This window comes from Pavona decussata, unplaced genomic scaffold (genome assembly GCF_977016875.1).
Source record: "Pavona decussata unplaced genomic scaffold, jaPavDecu1.1 SCAFFOLD_122, whole genome shotgun sequence".
Lineage (NCBI taxonomy): Eukaryota > Metazoa > Cnidaria > Anthozoa > Scleractinia > Agariciidae > Pavona > Pavona decussata.
This window is the reverse complement of record NW_028145536.1, coordinates 1184705-1200210: the sequence shown is the minus strand read 5'-3', so window position 1 is coordinate 1200210 and position 15506 is coordinate 1184705. Positions and strand designations below refer to the sequence as shown.

Genomic DNA, 15506 nt, shown 5'->3' with positions numbered 1-15506 from the left:
TTTCTTGAAGGTGTCAAATGTCCAGGTCACGTGATTTGAATTGTTCCCTTAACCCTTTAAATCCTAGGTGTGTGGTATTTTTTTCAATGACTTTTTGGCAATAAATAGTCTGAGCCACTTAATTTCTCCATAAATGGAGATGAAATAAAAATATCTGCGGTCTTAAGAAACTGTGGGCTCAGGCTAAATTGTCACGTGATGCAAGTGACGGTTGTTGTTTGTTTCGAGCGAGTGCACGAGCACGAATCTGGTAAAATCATCGCTTTATAAGTGTTTTTCGAGCCATTTTCCTCTGCAGAAACCCCCATTCTGGCATCATCAAGCTGGAATGTGGGTAGAGGCAATCCTCTGAAAGAAAACAGAGGTGAGAGGTGATTTCATGCTGACTGAGTCGCCAAACATGCTGTGTAGCAGACATGGAGGCCCACGAGTGAAGTTGCCTCTCTGGCCGTTTTGTGGATGGATTCCAGGACCTGCCAAGGCTATTTGGGCGAGTTTGGAGTAGTAAAATATTCAATGGATTCGAAATTTTGCTGGTGGTACTGGGTGGCTCGACACTTATAAAAAAACTATGAAATGGAAAGAGCAGGAGTTCTACGCTCGCGCTATGGCTGAATTACCCAGAATTCTCTTCGGGCGTAAACGAGGCAACGTGAGATACGCAAGACTGGGTCTGATAAAATGGCTGAAGTATAGCCCTCGGAAAGCGTTGAGAGGAAAACTTCCAGTCAGATACCAAGGTCTGACCTTGACGTTTGCTGTAAATATAGACTTTTCAATTTTGAACAAATTATTTGGATTAAAATTGACGATAAATAAGTGTAATTTTTGATGTTATTATTTGGCCGAACAATTGGCATTTAGGACTTTGTTGCCAAACGAACGGTGATATGCAGCGAAAATCGGGAGGCGTAGTCGATTTGCTGGGTTTGATGATGGAAATATACATCAGCTGGTGTCATTCACACATTATCATGACGTTGTAGCTTAAGTTAAACAAGAAGCAATTCATAGAAGCCAGAACGGTGTTTTCGACGCATATATGCGTTGTTAGTATGCGAAGGGTTAAGTTGATCTTTTCGCTCCTGTGATTACCTTCTAATGAAAGTTAGCTCAGGCCAAGTTAAGTCTCACACAAGTCATTTCTAAACATTTCTCCAATGACCGTTCATTCTGTGGATCTATAATCTCATTTTCGTCCTCCTTAGAATTAATTAATAACAAATTCATCATCTTTGCCGATGAACTTATCATTGAAAGATGTGAGAATCACGAGGCCGAAATGCCCCGGGGCATACTAATGCCCGAGCCCGGGACGGGTAATCGAAAAAATGCCCCACATACGTCCCAGGGAGGGGAGGGGCATGCAAACCAGTGCGAGTCCTTGAAATTGGTCCTTCTTTGCAAACTTACCTTCATCTGGTTGGCCATTTCTGACAAATCACCAAGGCTACCGTAGGAGAAGCTGTACTGATTCAATTTTGTAAGAAGCCGCAAATAAATTGGGCATAGACCTCAGTCTGCCCGGAAACAAGGTAACCATTATTGGAATACGTGACTGTTGAGTTCATGCACCTAATGTTGATTCCAAGTGCCTGCAACACAGGAATCAGTAGGCGCTGTTGAAACACTGTGGATCAGTAGTACAATTTCCGTTTCTAGAATCTCCTGTTTTCCCTTTCGTTTAGTTTTGTCGTAGCCTGAGGAAAAGTCTGGTATTCACTTTTACCGGCCATGCAGTTTTGTATCATGTTTCCGTTCAGTGCCAAAACGTTTTTCTTTACTTTCAATACGGATATCGCGGATGCGGTGTCGCTCATTTTTCACCGCCTACCACCTCCTTCAGATCTCGTTCGAACCTCGCACTTGATGCTGGCCACGTACACTCGTCTCGTGACGAACAGTGTTCCTGGGCCCACCTATTTACATTGACATTTACTTTTACATACGTTAGGTCGCTAAAATCGTTAAGGAATCACACCAACCATACAAATAAAAATAAATAGATAATTAAGTAAAGCAATAAATAAATAAATAAATAAATAAATAAATAAATAAGATAAATAAATAAATAAATAAATAAGATAAGTAAACGAATAAAACACAGATATATTAAAATTTAAAATAATGATAAAAAAATTAAATAGGGAAAAGTACTGTTATCTAAGAAAAGTTGATGATCTATATTTAAACATTTCTAAGGAAGTTGAAAAAACGAAAATTTAAAAATGTCCTTAATTACTTGCATATGGCATGTGAAATTTAAATTGACGGCTTCCCCTCGTGCGACTCTCGGGATGATGAATTAAATATTTTCGGCTATCTATAGCAATAAGACCGTGAGTTAGTTTATACCTAAGTGTTAGTCTAAACTGCCTTCTTCTCGTTTCCAGTGTGGCCCACCCTAAATCTTTATTCATGTCCGTAACACTCGTATAACTGTTGTAATTTTGTGGGCAGCAGTTATGCGAGTGATTCCCTTAAAATAGGTCTACTACCGTTTTTTTTTCAACTTTTGACAAAGACCAGTTAGCGAAAATCCATCGACACTACTGGAAAGAACTTCTTAAAATTAGTATACTTGCCAAGTATGAAAGTAACATGTGAAAAGCGAGCGAAGATATTTTTTTGCTCTCGCGAAATTTTTACCAACGTTTGTATGCCTGCCACCATACAAACGTCTGTGAAATCTTGCGATTTTGCGGTTGCATATTTATCGTCCCCATTTGTTTTCAACATATTACTCTCAAACTTGGCAACTTTATTGATATAAAGGCCGTTCTTTTGAGCGGTGTTGATGGATTTCGCTAACTGGTCCGTGTCAAAAGTTTAAAACACCGTGGAAGGGTCTGTTAACCCGCTTAATAAGGACACTTTTTCTGGTCCAAACGATGTCCGTAATAAATAACGGGGTTTGGCCGGACAACACGGCTTTGGAGGTAAGGGCATTAATAGGAGAAGTGAGGATCAGCTCTTTGAAGGACCGGTTTTGGAGCCAGGCCAGGGTTTCTGAGGAAGTGGTTTACTAGTATCAGCATTAGGGTCAAAACACCTACAAGAGGTGGAGTTGTCCCGGGAGATTCAATGTAGCTTGTTGAATGATGTTTTCTTTCATTGGAAGCAAACTCTGATAAAGATACAGCGTTTGGCATTATTTCACTGATTGGTATGGTGAATTATAACCTGAATTATAATCAGATTGTTGATATATTTTTTAGCAGGGAATTTATAACTATTAACAACTTGACCATATTGTGAATTACAGAGAGAAGCCGACGCGGTGAAATGCGAAATTACCAAATTCAGATGTGTCCAGATAATTGTTTTCTCCAACCCTGAAAAAGAAAATGAACAAGGCCTTCAAAAAAACTAATTGGTTATGTTCGCTTAAGTATAAGACCTTTAACTTGACAGGAGCATTGAAATATTACAGAAGAGGTTTCCAAGGCAGGTGCAATATTGAGCCATATTTAATGACGAGTCACGATAAATGAGCCAGCTCCCATACAGCCCAAGTCGCAGAACTTCAATCGCTGTTAGCTTCTGAGCAGCATGGCTGTGAACTTCTCTGAACATGACGAATATTATTTTTCTATGAAAGATTTGCGAAGAGGAAATTGTTTGTCTTTGAGTATTGCTTCGAGTCCTAGACAGGATGTTCTAAAAAATACAAAATTTTCCCTGTTTGTGTTCGGCTTCTTGCTAACCAAGCATTGACCAATCACAGTGCAGATATTTTTGCGACGTCAGAATGTTATTTGTAACCACTGACACTGCTTCAACTTGGGTTTAACATATCCGCCATCTTGTTGTGTCTCGGTGGTCCGTGGGGTTATTGTCATTTTCACGCATTTATTCCTCTTTCCCTCGCCTAATTTCGAACGAGAAAGATCTTAACAATTACGATGGATTGCGTATGGGGTATTTTGTGGTGTTTTGAGTGAGGGGCTGGCTGAATTGATCTTTCAATGTTGGTGTTCCGCGAAGCGAAAACGATGCCCGTACAGCAGATCGTTGTCAACCCAGTTACTTTACAACAGACGAACAATAAGGACAGAAAGGTAAGTTCTGCGTCGAATACAACTTCAATATTCTCCATGGCATACGAAACGTTAGTTTTCACCTATTTAGCTGGTGAAATTCGCTGTGAATTTCTCACACCTATGGCGCTTGTTTATTTAAGATGGAACGATTGGATTTCTAAAGAACATGGCGTTTTCTAAGCCAGCGGTTCTGTTGTGTGCGTGCCGTTATGCAATGATACACTTTTTATAGCTGAAGTAAGGAGTACTGTGAAGATAACCTATTTATTTCAATCTTCGGCTGAAGTACACATTACCGTTTCAAATGCAGCTGGTAAGATTAAAGTTAAGCTTCGATGTTCTCGCAGCAAGCTTTACATCAAGTCAAACGAGCGTAGACTTGTGTCCTCGCTTCGGATTTTTTTAAAGCATTCAGATTTTTTTTCTCGTTAAATCTGTTCTTATTAAATTAAACATGATATTTTTTCTTTATCTTGGCTGCCTTATTTCTCCAAATTGCAAAGTGCTAACTTCGTGACCGTGAATTTGGGATTACAGTAAAGATTGTTCACAGTTTCCGGTAATATTTTTCAGCCAAAAAAATTCTAAGGTGATTTAGTACGCATCTCAGTTTGGGCTTGATTAGCTTTGAATATTCGCTTTCTATTGGCTTCTAACAGTGTTATTCAAGAATTCTACTGTTTATTTAATGGTTGGAAATTTTTACATAATTCACTTGGAAAAATTACTCTGAAGTTTGAAACCAACCCATCAGGTATTAAATTTGTAAACATGCATTTCATGTCGATTGCGCCGACCGCCGTTCAGGTGGTTTAATGCCTTAAAGTTTTTCTTTTATTATTGATAATTTGTGTGTTTGATATACTACATCTTTTTTAAGCCTCTAAAAATTAATGAGGAATTCCATGGCTCATTTCAGCCTGTTGGGAGGGAAAACACATCTAGGATCGATCTTTATGTTGCCGAATCCTTATATACTTTTGTTCAGTGTTTGTTTATGTCCCTGTTCCATCCAGAGATCATGACACATAATTTTAAGCTTCTCACCCGTCATTAACTTAAGCACGTAGATGCATACACGTAGATGAGCATGTTCTAACGATACACTTTTCCTAAAATATAATTGTTTATGTAAACTGTATGCCTGAACTTGTTGATGTGTTTCAAAGTCCAGAGAAAACAAAACAAAAAAAAAAAAAAACAAAAAAACCTCCGTTACACTTGGTTTGTCTGGGCTGTAGAATGTTCTGCGAGGTTGTTCTTAACATCCAATGTTTTCATGTAGAAGTACAAAGTTCAAAATTATATCTGGCAAGATCTCAGATGATTTGAACTTTGTTGCTTGCACATGGCTGAACAAAGTTTGTCAGGTACTGCAGCCAAAAGAAAAGAAAGTGTTTTTCATGTGTTGTTGTTTTAGTAGACAGGGTGTATTAAATCATGAAAGAAAGTTGTATATCACAGATATCAAATTATTCTAATCTGATTGTTAAGGCAGCCATAATACAGGGCTTCTGACATTTTCATGAAAAAAATTGAGGAAAACAGTGCGTTATTGATAGCAAATAGTGGGGCATTGCGCTGCAGGAGAGGTCTATTGCACGGCAAATTATTCGATTTTGCTTTGATCTTATTTTCCCTTGTCGCACGTTATATGAAATTTTATACAGTGTATTAAGCGCCTAATAAGTCTGTCTGAATTTTAATGCTAAAATTCAATGCAGTTGTTGAGGTAGTAAGTATAAAATTGAAAAAATGCGAGACAAAAATTAAAAATCTCTGAACCAAAATCAATACAAGATTCCATGCCCGCAGAAGGCCTGGTCGCTCATTTTAGAGGCATGGAGATCGAAAACAAAGCCAATGACAACTGTGTGTTTTGAATGATTTTCAAAGGTTTTTCAGGGGTGCAGGTAAAAATAAATATTTGTCCAGTTTTCAAATAAGTCGCAAAATAGTTTATGTTTTGTCATGTTGTTTTTTTTCCTACGAATTTCATGGAATTACACAAAAATGAGCAAATTACGTTATCCAAAGCAATTTTAAGTCAATTTTGCGAAATCGCACCCTCATGAAATATCAGAAACTTTGATAATAGTAGTAGGGGGTAAGTAGTCCACTAGCTCTAATGGAGACTTTTAGAAACGTGTACATTTAGGACACAGCTGCAGCTCTTAAAACGTCACAACCGTGAAGAGTCTGGTTCAAGGGCGGCATTGTGAAGCATGGGAAAATAAAGTTAAGATTCACAATGCAATGAAGGACAACAACAACTTTGAGTTTTTGTTTTTGAAAACACTAGAAGCATGCTCTACACAGCATGAGCTCATTCAAAGAAGTTCCAGAAATGTTGTTTTTGCGTCTGCAGGAGGAAATTATTGACGATGAAGAATTTGCTGTGGTTAATGATGAATATTATTATCCTTGAAATCTTCCACTTTCTCATTCTTTGTACACTGTACAATAACTTTTTCTTGCTAAATACGGATCCTGCAGAATGCAAAGCAAATTTTCAAGTTGAAAAGGCAGATATTCCTTACATGTACCTCTTAAATGATTTAAAGAATGCCGCCAAGATATGTTTGCTGCAATGGGACAGTTTGCAATGCCACAGAAGGCCTACAGTTTTTGTACTGTGCAAGTCTTTGATATGCGCGCGTGCTGCCCAAAGCACGCGAAAGCATCACAGGTGAGGAAAATCACGTGAGCTTGCTGAGGAAATTCCGCGAGCACAAAAACAAAATGGCGGCTCTCGGAAAAATTTCCTGGTATTCCAGGTCAGTTTCAGGGGTGTGTTTAGTAGCTAGATCGTGTTTGGGCTTGATACCTGAAAAAACGTGTTGTCTAATGGTTGCCGTTCCTTAACAGCCTTAAAGCCTTTGCAGAGTTGTGATTTTGCGCCAAATGTTTGTACACGATGGCAGCATGCACTCACTAGTTGGAGTGCGCGCGTGCGTGCTGGAACCCAGGTTTTCCCGGAACAAGCATGCGCAATGGTCTTCTCACCGTAGGTCGCAATAGTTATTTTTTCGCGCTTAATTTCTCCAAATCTAGCCGTACAACCTATGTTCAAATTTTTACTGTTGACAGAAAACAGTAAAACGGAAACGTGAACATTTTTTAAAGAAAATCTGTCAGAAATTTTTTAGGAATTTTCAAATAAGGCAAAATTTCCCAATTTTGTCATTTGCCAAATTTCTCCCTGACAAAATTTCGTGTTCTTCTCTGTAAATATTTATTTTTGCCCACTTTCCAAATCCTGAAATTTTGAAGTGAGGTCGTACGGCTAGATTTAGAGCCAGACAACTCTAAAAGGTGTAGTTTCCAGGCCCCCACTGAGACTTTTTCTTTTGTATTTTTGTACACTTTTTGAGCATTCGAAATTTAATTTCTGACTCAAAATTATTTCTTTTGTATTTACTATACTAGAAAAAATTTCCAGAAAATTCCTCTTGGCGTTTTTCTTAAGTTTGATTTAAGGCCTTCTTTCACTCCAGAAAACTGTAGTAAGCCACCTTAAGCGGTTTGCCTATCCTTGTCATTATTCGGACGTGATAAAAGTATTTGGCAGATCAGCTCCAGAGTTTAAAAGTATGATTTTTAATGTGGTGATTGACTGGCTTTATACCAACCATGGCCACAGGATAACTCAGTGTAATCATAATCATGGCATTCTGAGCCTGGCACTGCTTGACGTCTACATCAATTCACAACAAAGGAGCCGCTCTGGAAAGTTACTTTGTGTTTATAGATGGAACAGTGTGGCAGCCCCATCTCTCGACCTACAGTATCATGAACCAAAAAACTGTGTATGACAGAGGCAAGCGTGTTCATGCACTCAAATTCCAGTCTGTGTGACTTCCTCATGGGTTGATGGTCATCTCTGTGGGCCTGTGGGTACGTGTAAGTGGTACTTTTCTTTTTGTTGAGGATTTTCCTATTTTTTTAGTTTTCTGTAATGTTTTCAAAAATCTTACTTTTGTACATTTTTTATTTCTTTTATGTCGAGGGAAGTATGCACAACACTATGATGCTGGCAGTGTCTGATCCCTATGGCAACCTGGAAAATTTTGTCTTCTTCCTGACCATGAGGGAAATGTGTTTGTACACGGTGATCCATCCTACATGTATACACTCATAGTTCATCTACAGGCACCATTTTGAACAGCGAAATGAAGTATTTTTGGCCAAGTGGTTGACTTGTTTTAGAATGGTCAGATGGGTCTGTGCTGTTATTCTGTAATTTTTCCACTGCCTTGCTTTACAAATTTCTAAATGGCAGTTGAGTTGCTGAAACTATACCAAAACACTACTAACATGAAATAAAAGCAATAAAGTTTCAGTGGTGTGTTAATGACAAAGTCATACATGTAACTTAATTCCATTAAAAATCAAGAAATGAACTGTCTTGTGAATAACCACTGCATTATTTTAACTTTGACTTTTCCTTTACAAAATTAACACAGGTAAATGATCCCTTGCCAGCTATCAGTCTACATTGTGGCTTATCAATGCCATTATTTACATGTACACTCTGTTTTTTTTATAAGAACCTTTTTTATAAAAACGTCGAGGCTGAGATTAACCAAAATTTTAAGAGCATTTCTCAGGCTGAGAGTCGATTAAGAAGGTTTATATTTTGATAACCTGTATATAAAATCAAGGTAACAAATGTAAAATAAACCAAAATGTTTTGTATAACATTAATCGGTTTGTCATCAGTAATCAGCAGTAGTTCTTGATACCATATCTCAGCAGGCAATGCACTTTGATAGGTTTTCTGGTTACTGAAATACATGTAGTGTATACCATGTAATTTAAGAACATCTCAAGAACGTTTTCAGCCTCAAATCGTCAAAAAATATAAGAACGTTCAGCCTCAGCTCCAAAATTAGCCGTTCTTATAAAAAAAACAGAGTGTAGCTCCAACCTTTCAAAGCTTACAATCTGATAGTGTGTGTAAAAATGCAATGTAAGAAGGATCATTATTCCCTTTGTTGATGCTGAACCCGTTTTGGTGCCACACATTTTAAGTAGCTAAGTGAATCCACATAACATAAGCTGGTTGTTTTTCCTGCTTTTCCTTTCAGTTATGATACAGGCTGTCCTCTGTAGTATCTTATTCCTGAATGTGAGAAGCCTACATTTTGTCTTCAGCTCGATCTTTGCTTTGTAACTAGTGCAAATGGATTACAAAACTGCTTATTTCAACTTGTACGGTAACATTGGAAAAACTCTCCAGCTTCCATCCACTTCACACAGTGATTAATAATTTTTATGAAAACATTGGCCATATTTTCTATAATTATTAAATAGAGCTGATAATGGGAGGCCTTTTTCCAGAGATCACCATCTTCGTTTGGCTTATATCATTTCATTGAACATTGTCTTTGCTAAGAAACAAATGTTGCAATAGTTTGGCATTCTTTGTGTTGAGCCATGTGATCATAACCTTTTTACTGTTTTCTTCTTTTACACCTTTCATTCCCTTTTAAAGTTAAGATTCTCAGTAATTTGTGGTAGAGGGTTAACCTACATCTATTTTTAAAACTAGTGGCAATCGTAGATTACAGGAGTGCGTTTGATACCTTACTGTTCATAGCACAAATTTAGCTATGGTGGTCCCTTTTCTGTTTGTATCGATTTGACTTGATTCATTTTGACATTTTTCAACTTTTTAATGCAACCTTTCTTTATCACAAAAATCGTCACAAAATATTTGAAGTTTCCTTTCCAAATTAATAAACACAGTTCCTTTTGCTGCTAAAAAAATCCTACCATGCGCAGGCTAGCCTCCCACACAGTCGTTTTAAGGGAGTCATACAGCTGTACATGTATATTTGCTTTCCTCTCTAGGGTAATACAACTTCCCTAAGAATGACTGTGTGGGAGTATAATTTGCAGAGGCCACAACTAGCCAAGTATATCATGACACAAGTCTTGTGGAAAATATATTTAGACCAGCGTAAAGTCAAAAGAATATAACAAAGTGAACAAAAATCTTAATTTTGAGGGTGAACGAAATCTGGAACATGAGGGATTACTTTATTCTTTCACTCTGAAGCTATGACATTAGAGGCGAACCTGAGCCCATGACAGGTCCGAGAAAAAATTGTTGGTTGCGTAACATTGACAAATATTTTTGGAATGTTTTAAATAATTTAAAACATTCCATTTATTGTTGACGAACATACAATGTATTTTATAGGACAGTATGCTATTTATTTCAACTTGCTACTACTATTTGCAAGCTACTAGAAAGGTATTTTTATACACTACGCGAAAATCCTGCGGCTATGAAGCGGTAAACATTTTTAGTGTTGGGATCTGATTAGCATATTTGAAAGCAATTTGACCTCAGATACCAAATGTCTGTGTACAAGCATAAAAAAAAGTCCTCATGAATTCACAGAGATAAAAATGCTACTCCTGGTATATTGTTCATTGCAAATGATCTCATTTGTAACATTGTTCATCGAAGAGTGAAAGAAACAAAGCCTCTGAGACAAACACAAAGTCTCGTGGTCTCCTTGTACATACTTTGTTTAGTTTAGTTTGTGTTTTGTCTGATTCAGCATGTCTGATCTTTATCAAAGGCAAAAAGGTGTACATTAATGTACTCTGGATTTTAGATAGATAAGACTTCCATAAAAGGATTTAACTGATTACGAAAACGGTATCTAAGCATGCACACTCCGTTTTGACCCTTTGTTATTTTGTGAGAAGGGTTTATGAAGACAACTTGTGGATGAACTCAGTAAAAAATAACAAAATAAAATAACTAATAAATTTGTATAGGCTGATTTTAGTTTTCTTTTTATAACAATATTTATTTGCATATTTACATAACTCAAATTTTACAGTATCGAACACTACCAACACTACTTGCAATAATTATGATACTGTACATTGTTGACAATACTGATTTTAGTTACTGCCACATTTTTCATTAAAATCTCAAGACAAGATATAATACTTCAAATGACTTTGTCATTTCTGCCCAAAGGTTTAATTCCATTTTGGTGATGAATGTACTTCATAATTACCATGTATGTGTTACAAGTTTACTTATGAAACTTTGTCTGGCAAAACTAAAATTTAATATTGACATTTTCAACTAAGAATATTTATTTCATTCATTACTTGTCATGTACATTTACAAAGAACAAACATTACAGTTTGGTTTTAATAACTTTACTCATGGTAGCATTTATTCTTGCACCAACTCTCGAGCCAGAGGCTCATGATAAAGTGTTTGACAATAATCCAGATTGAATTGGAATTTGGAAATGTTGGTTTTTTAGGAGAGGCGAAAACTCTAGTATTTCGAGACGACTCTCTTAAGCAAATATATAAGTAAATAAGTAAATAAATAAGTCACTTTATGTCAATGTATTTTAATTTAGCACGGAGCACTAATTGGGGCCACTTTCCAGATTGAATTGGAATTTAGAAATGTTGGTTTATGAGAAGTGGGGAAAACCGGAGTATCTGGAGAAAACCTCTTGGAGCAAAGACAAGAACCAACAACAAACTCAACCCACTTATAGTGCCGAGTTTAGGAATGAAACCTGGGCCACAATGGTGGGGGGCGACTGCTCTCACCACTGTGCCATCCCTGCTCCCCCAATTAATATTAATATTGAACATTCTTTTGTTTAACATGTACACACAATTTTGTTACTTGCAGAATTCTAAACCAAAGGCTACAGACGTGCAGATAACAACACCGACCATAGAAAACAGTAACGACAAACCAAAGCCACCGGCCAAGGAAAGCATATCGACGATTTCAATTGCATCTTCCATGGAAATTTGTAGAATATGCCATTGTGAAGCTGAACCTGACCAGCCATTGATCTCTCCTTGCCTGTGTGCTGGCTCGCTGCAGTTTGTTCACCAGAGCTGTCTTCAGAGGTGGATTAAGAGTTCAGATAATAAAAAATGTGAACTGTGTAAATATGAGTTTATCATGGAGTCTAAAATGAAGCCTATTACAAAGGTTAGTCACGCTCACTTATTATTGTGAAGTCATTTTGTCAATTTTCTTTCCGGGTTATTGAGCTATGTTGTGTTGGTGCCACTTGGTCGTGTCTTTACAATTAATTTTTGCAACTTTCTGATGGCTTCCACCTAAAATGGTCTTACAGAGTGCAAGATGGACAATCATGTGGAAGGAAATTAGGGACATTCCATTATTACACCTTTCCTGCTAAGGACCTACTAAATCATATAACGTGGTCAATTGCAGTGACATTTTCTTAGCAAACTGGTCTTGGAAAGATCTTTGCATCTGAAGAAAAAAAATGGTACCCCATGGTATTTTATGGTGTGGTTTACCACCCGTATGACTTTTGGAATTTTTAATGCGCTTATGGACTCTGAAATAATTATGTCAGGTGGTTCTACATGTATGCATTAAAAGTTGCAAAATTAAGCTACAGCTTTGCAGGTAGACCTATAATGTGCTGATCAGCAAAATTTTATGGTTTTTAATTTTGACATTTTTTAAAACCATTGCTGTCAAAGACCTGACTTCCTTCAGTTATCTTGATATGAGAAATGAATTTCACTCATCAAGACCTTTTAATTGGTGCATCACACATGGGCATCATGTTTTTTGTTGCCGTTTTCAAAAATTGGGCCAAGAAAACTTAGGCTTGAAAGGGTTAGAGACGGAAGTTCAAATCTAGGGGAACAATCATGTAACTCCCCCATTATGTGTACATGTAGCCTTCACTATTACATACACCAAATCGAGGTCCAGAAGGTGTTTGTTACAGCAGGAGTTTACTGTATTGTTGTTCACATCACTGTTACTTGAATCTTCTTCGGTTATGTAATTTGTTGGCTAAGAAAGAATGTTTTTGGATATGCAAAGACAGCTTTAACCAATTGCCTGAAATTGTTATTTTAGTGTTTTCAAATTCAAATGTACAGGCAACAAATTTTGAAATTATTGTTGATTCCTGTGTGATACATCAATGCATCAAATACTGTACATGTAGGTAGTTTCATGTGAAGTGTCAAAAACCAATAGAGTGCATGTAGATACCAGTCTCTTGTGTATGGAATACCGGTTGTAAAGTTAGATTGCAGCTTTAACAAAAATAATAAAAACATTTTCAGCTGTGTGTTATCAAATTTGACTGCGTATGCAGTATTTGGATGACCTTCACAATAATGTTATTACAAAACCGGTGATCTAAGATTTCTTTTTTTTGGTGCCATTCATTGAAATGTTATGTTTTGTTGTTATATTAGTGGAAAGCTTTGGACATGACAAGAAGTGAGCGCCGCAAGATCCTGTGTTCAGTGTCATTTCATGTGATTGCCATCACCTGCGTCGTATGGTCACTGTGGGTTCTGATACAGCGCACTGCAGAAGAGATAGAGCAGGGACAGCTAAACTGGCCTTTCTGGACCAAGCTGGTGGTCGTAGCGATTGGATTTACCGGCGGCCTGGTTTTCATGTACGTACAGTGTAAAGTGTATGTGCAGCTTTGGAAGCGCCTCAAAGCATTTAATCGTATTATCTTAGTCAAGGACGTCCCTGCACCACAAAAAGGGCCCGAGTATATTTGATCCTGGCCCATCTTCATTATGACTCTAGACATTTTAGCACACTGAGATAATCATGCAGTTTCTGCCATTATGCAAAACTTTCATTATTTCTCAGTGCAGCGTGTGTGGGGGACGGACCCCAATTCTTTATCCGGTGACATGATGTCACTTGTTTCTTTTCTCAATGCTGAAATCAGTCCTCATTCAGGAGCCCCAAGAATTGAACCATTAGCTACGTATAAGAGACCACTGAAATAGCAGTTTCCGATTTCAGGGGAAAAATGACCTCCCCGTATAGTGCTCTTAACTACAATATAGAATTCATATCCTCGCCATATTAATGGAACATCTGGTCTATGGTTGTTCCATACGAAGTAGTCCTTGAAAGGTTTCCCTTCAGTGAAGGGGTGCTTACGGGCTACAATGTACTTTGATAGGGCTAGCATGAAGTGCTGTGTAAAAGCACTTTAATTTACTTCCCAAAATTAATAAATTGCTTATGAAATTAGCATCCATACTGAGCTAAAAATGTGAACGTTCTTTGCACGTAAATGGCTTGCTGTACCATTAAAAGTTACTGGTAAGGCTGAGAAACTTGAGGGAACCAACAAATAATCACATAAAGTTAACTACTCAAAATAAACTAGAATTAAACAAGTGCATGCAATTTTCTAAGAAATTGTTTGTACACTGTGAGGATGAAGAAGTATGAGAATATGTTTGAGTGATTGAGGCTCGATTCTGCAACAGCACTGTACGTGTACTGTAATTATGTTTGACCAGTAAGAACAAGGTTTTCAAGTATTGCGAATAATCGGCCTTTTAAAGACAAATACAGTAGGCTGCTTTTAGGTAGGCAAATGCATGTACTAAGATGACCATATATCAGACGTATTGACCAAGGACTGTTTTTGGCCCTTTGGTCTTTGAGAAATCCATGGATCTGTTTGGGTCTCTGCTGAACAATCAAAGACCCAAATATGTTTGAGTCAATAGCCTGCTTTATAGCTGGCGGTATTGTCCATGCACCAATAAGCCACAAGAAAATACCATCAACTTTCCCCATGTGGCTTCACAGCTTGTTTGCCCAACATCCCACTCGCTTGGAAGCAATCTTCAAGACATGTGGCATGTTGAAACATGATTGGCCAGTATAATTATGTCAGTGTGTGAGTGAGACCAGTACTGTCATACACTGTAATGGATTTTTGTTTGGAAACTAATGGGATTGGTGAAATTTCTGAGTGGGCAGTCAAGTCATGTTGAGAGTAATAGAATAAGTAAAGTCACATTCATCGAAATAGCTTACCTTGTAGATTGTACTGATAAACTGTAGCCTGCTGGATAGGCCTTTATGTACATAGGTAACTTACGTGTAGTTTGAACACAGAATTCGCTACTTGCCGTACTTTTGTTTTGGTGATTTAGTACCAGCTGGAAGGATTTGCACAGTTGGTCAAGTGGGATTAAGCTAGTCTAACTTCGATTTTTTTCAATTGTAAATTTTACAGCAACCAGACCTGTATCGAGTAAAATAAGTAGCAGAAAGTGCTTTAAATTTAGAGAAATTCAAACCTTGGTCCTCTTTTAACCTTAACCTTACCCAACCCCATATAGTAAGGTCATTGGAAATTCAGAAGTTTAACTTTTTTAGAGAGGGGGTGGGGCGGTTAAGAATCTTAAAAGGAAAATAGGGAGTGGATCAAACCAAAATGTCTTCCTTCCGTGAGAATGGTGTGGGTATTTTCTTGAACAACACAATTTATTAGTTACATCTGTACCAGCAAAAAATCGTATGAAAGCCTAGCTGGCAGTCATGTATGAGAGTGTGATAGAAGGTTTAGACATGTAGGAACGTAGCCTGGTAAAATTGATGCGCTATGTTTGGCGCACTTCATG

General features: G+C 37.5%; 1 protein-coding gene across 1 annotated transcript; it reads left to right on the top strand.

The window, feature by feature from the left end:
• The first annotated feature begins 3780 nt into the window (after nt 1-3780).
• On the top strand, nt 3781-14122 carry LOC146469555 (E3 ubiquitin-protein ligase MARCHF8-like). Its single transcript, XM_085123195.1, has 3 exons — nt 3781-4061; nt 11734-12045; nt 13308-14122. The coding sequence occupies exons 1-3, from the start codon at nt 3969-3971 to the stop codon at nt 13626-13628; spliced, it is 726 nt and encodes a 241-aa protein (XP_084979321.1). The 5' UTR covers nt 3781-3968; the 3' UTR covers nt 13629-14122.
• The last annotated feature ends 1384 nt before the right edge of the window (nt 14123-15506 follow it).

Excerpts from the sequence above, each read along its gene's own strand:
- LOC146469555 (XM_085123195.1), top strand. The coding sequence starts at position 3,969 with ATGTTGGTGTTCCGCGAAGCGAAAACGATGCCCGTACAGCAGATCGTT. Across the intron at positions 4,062-11,733 it reads CGAACAATAAGGACAGAAAG|AATTCTAAACCAAAGGCTAC; the intron begins GTAAGTTCTGCG and ends TGTTACTTGCAG. Across the intron at positions 12,046-13,307 it reads AAATGAAGCCTATTACAAAG|TGGAAAGCTTTGGACATGAC; the intron begins GTTAGTCACGCT and ends TTGTTATATTAG.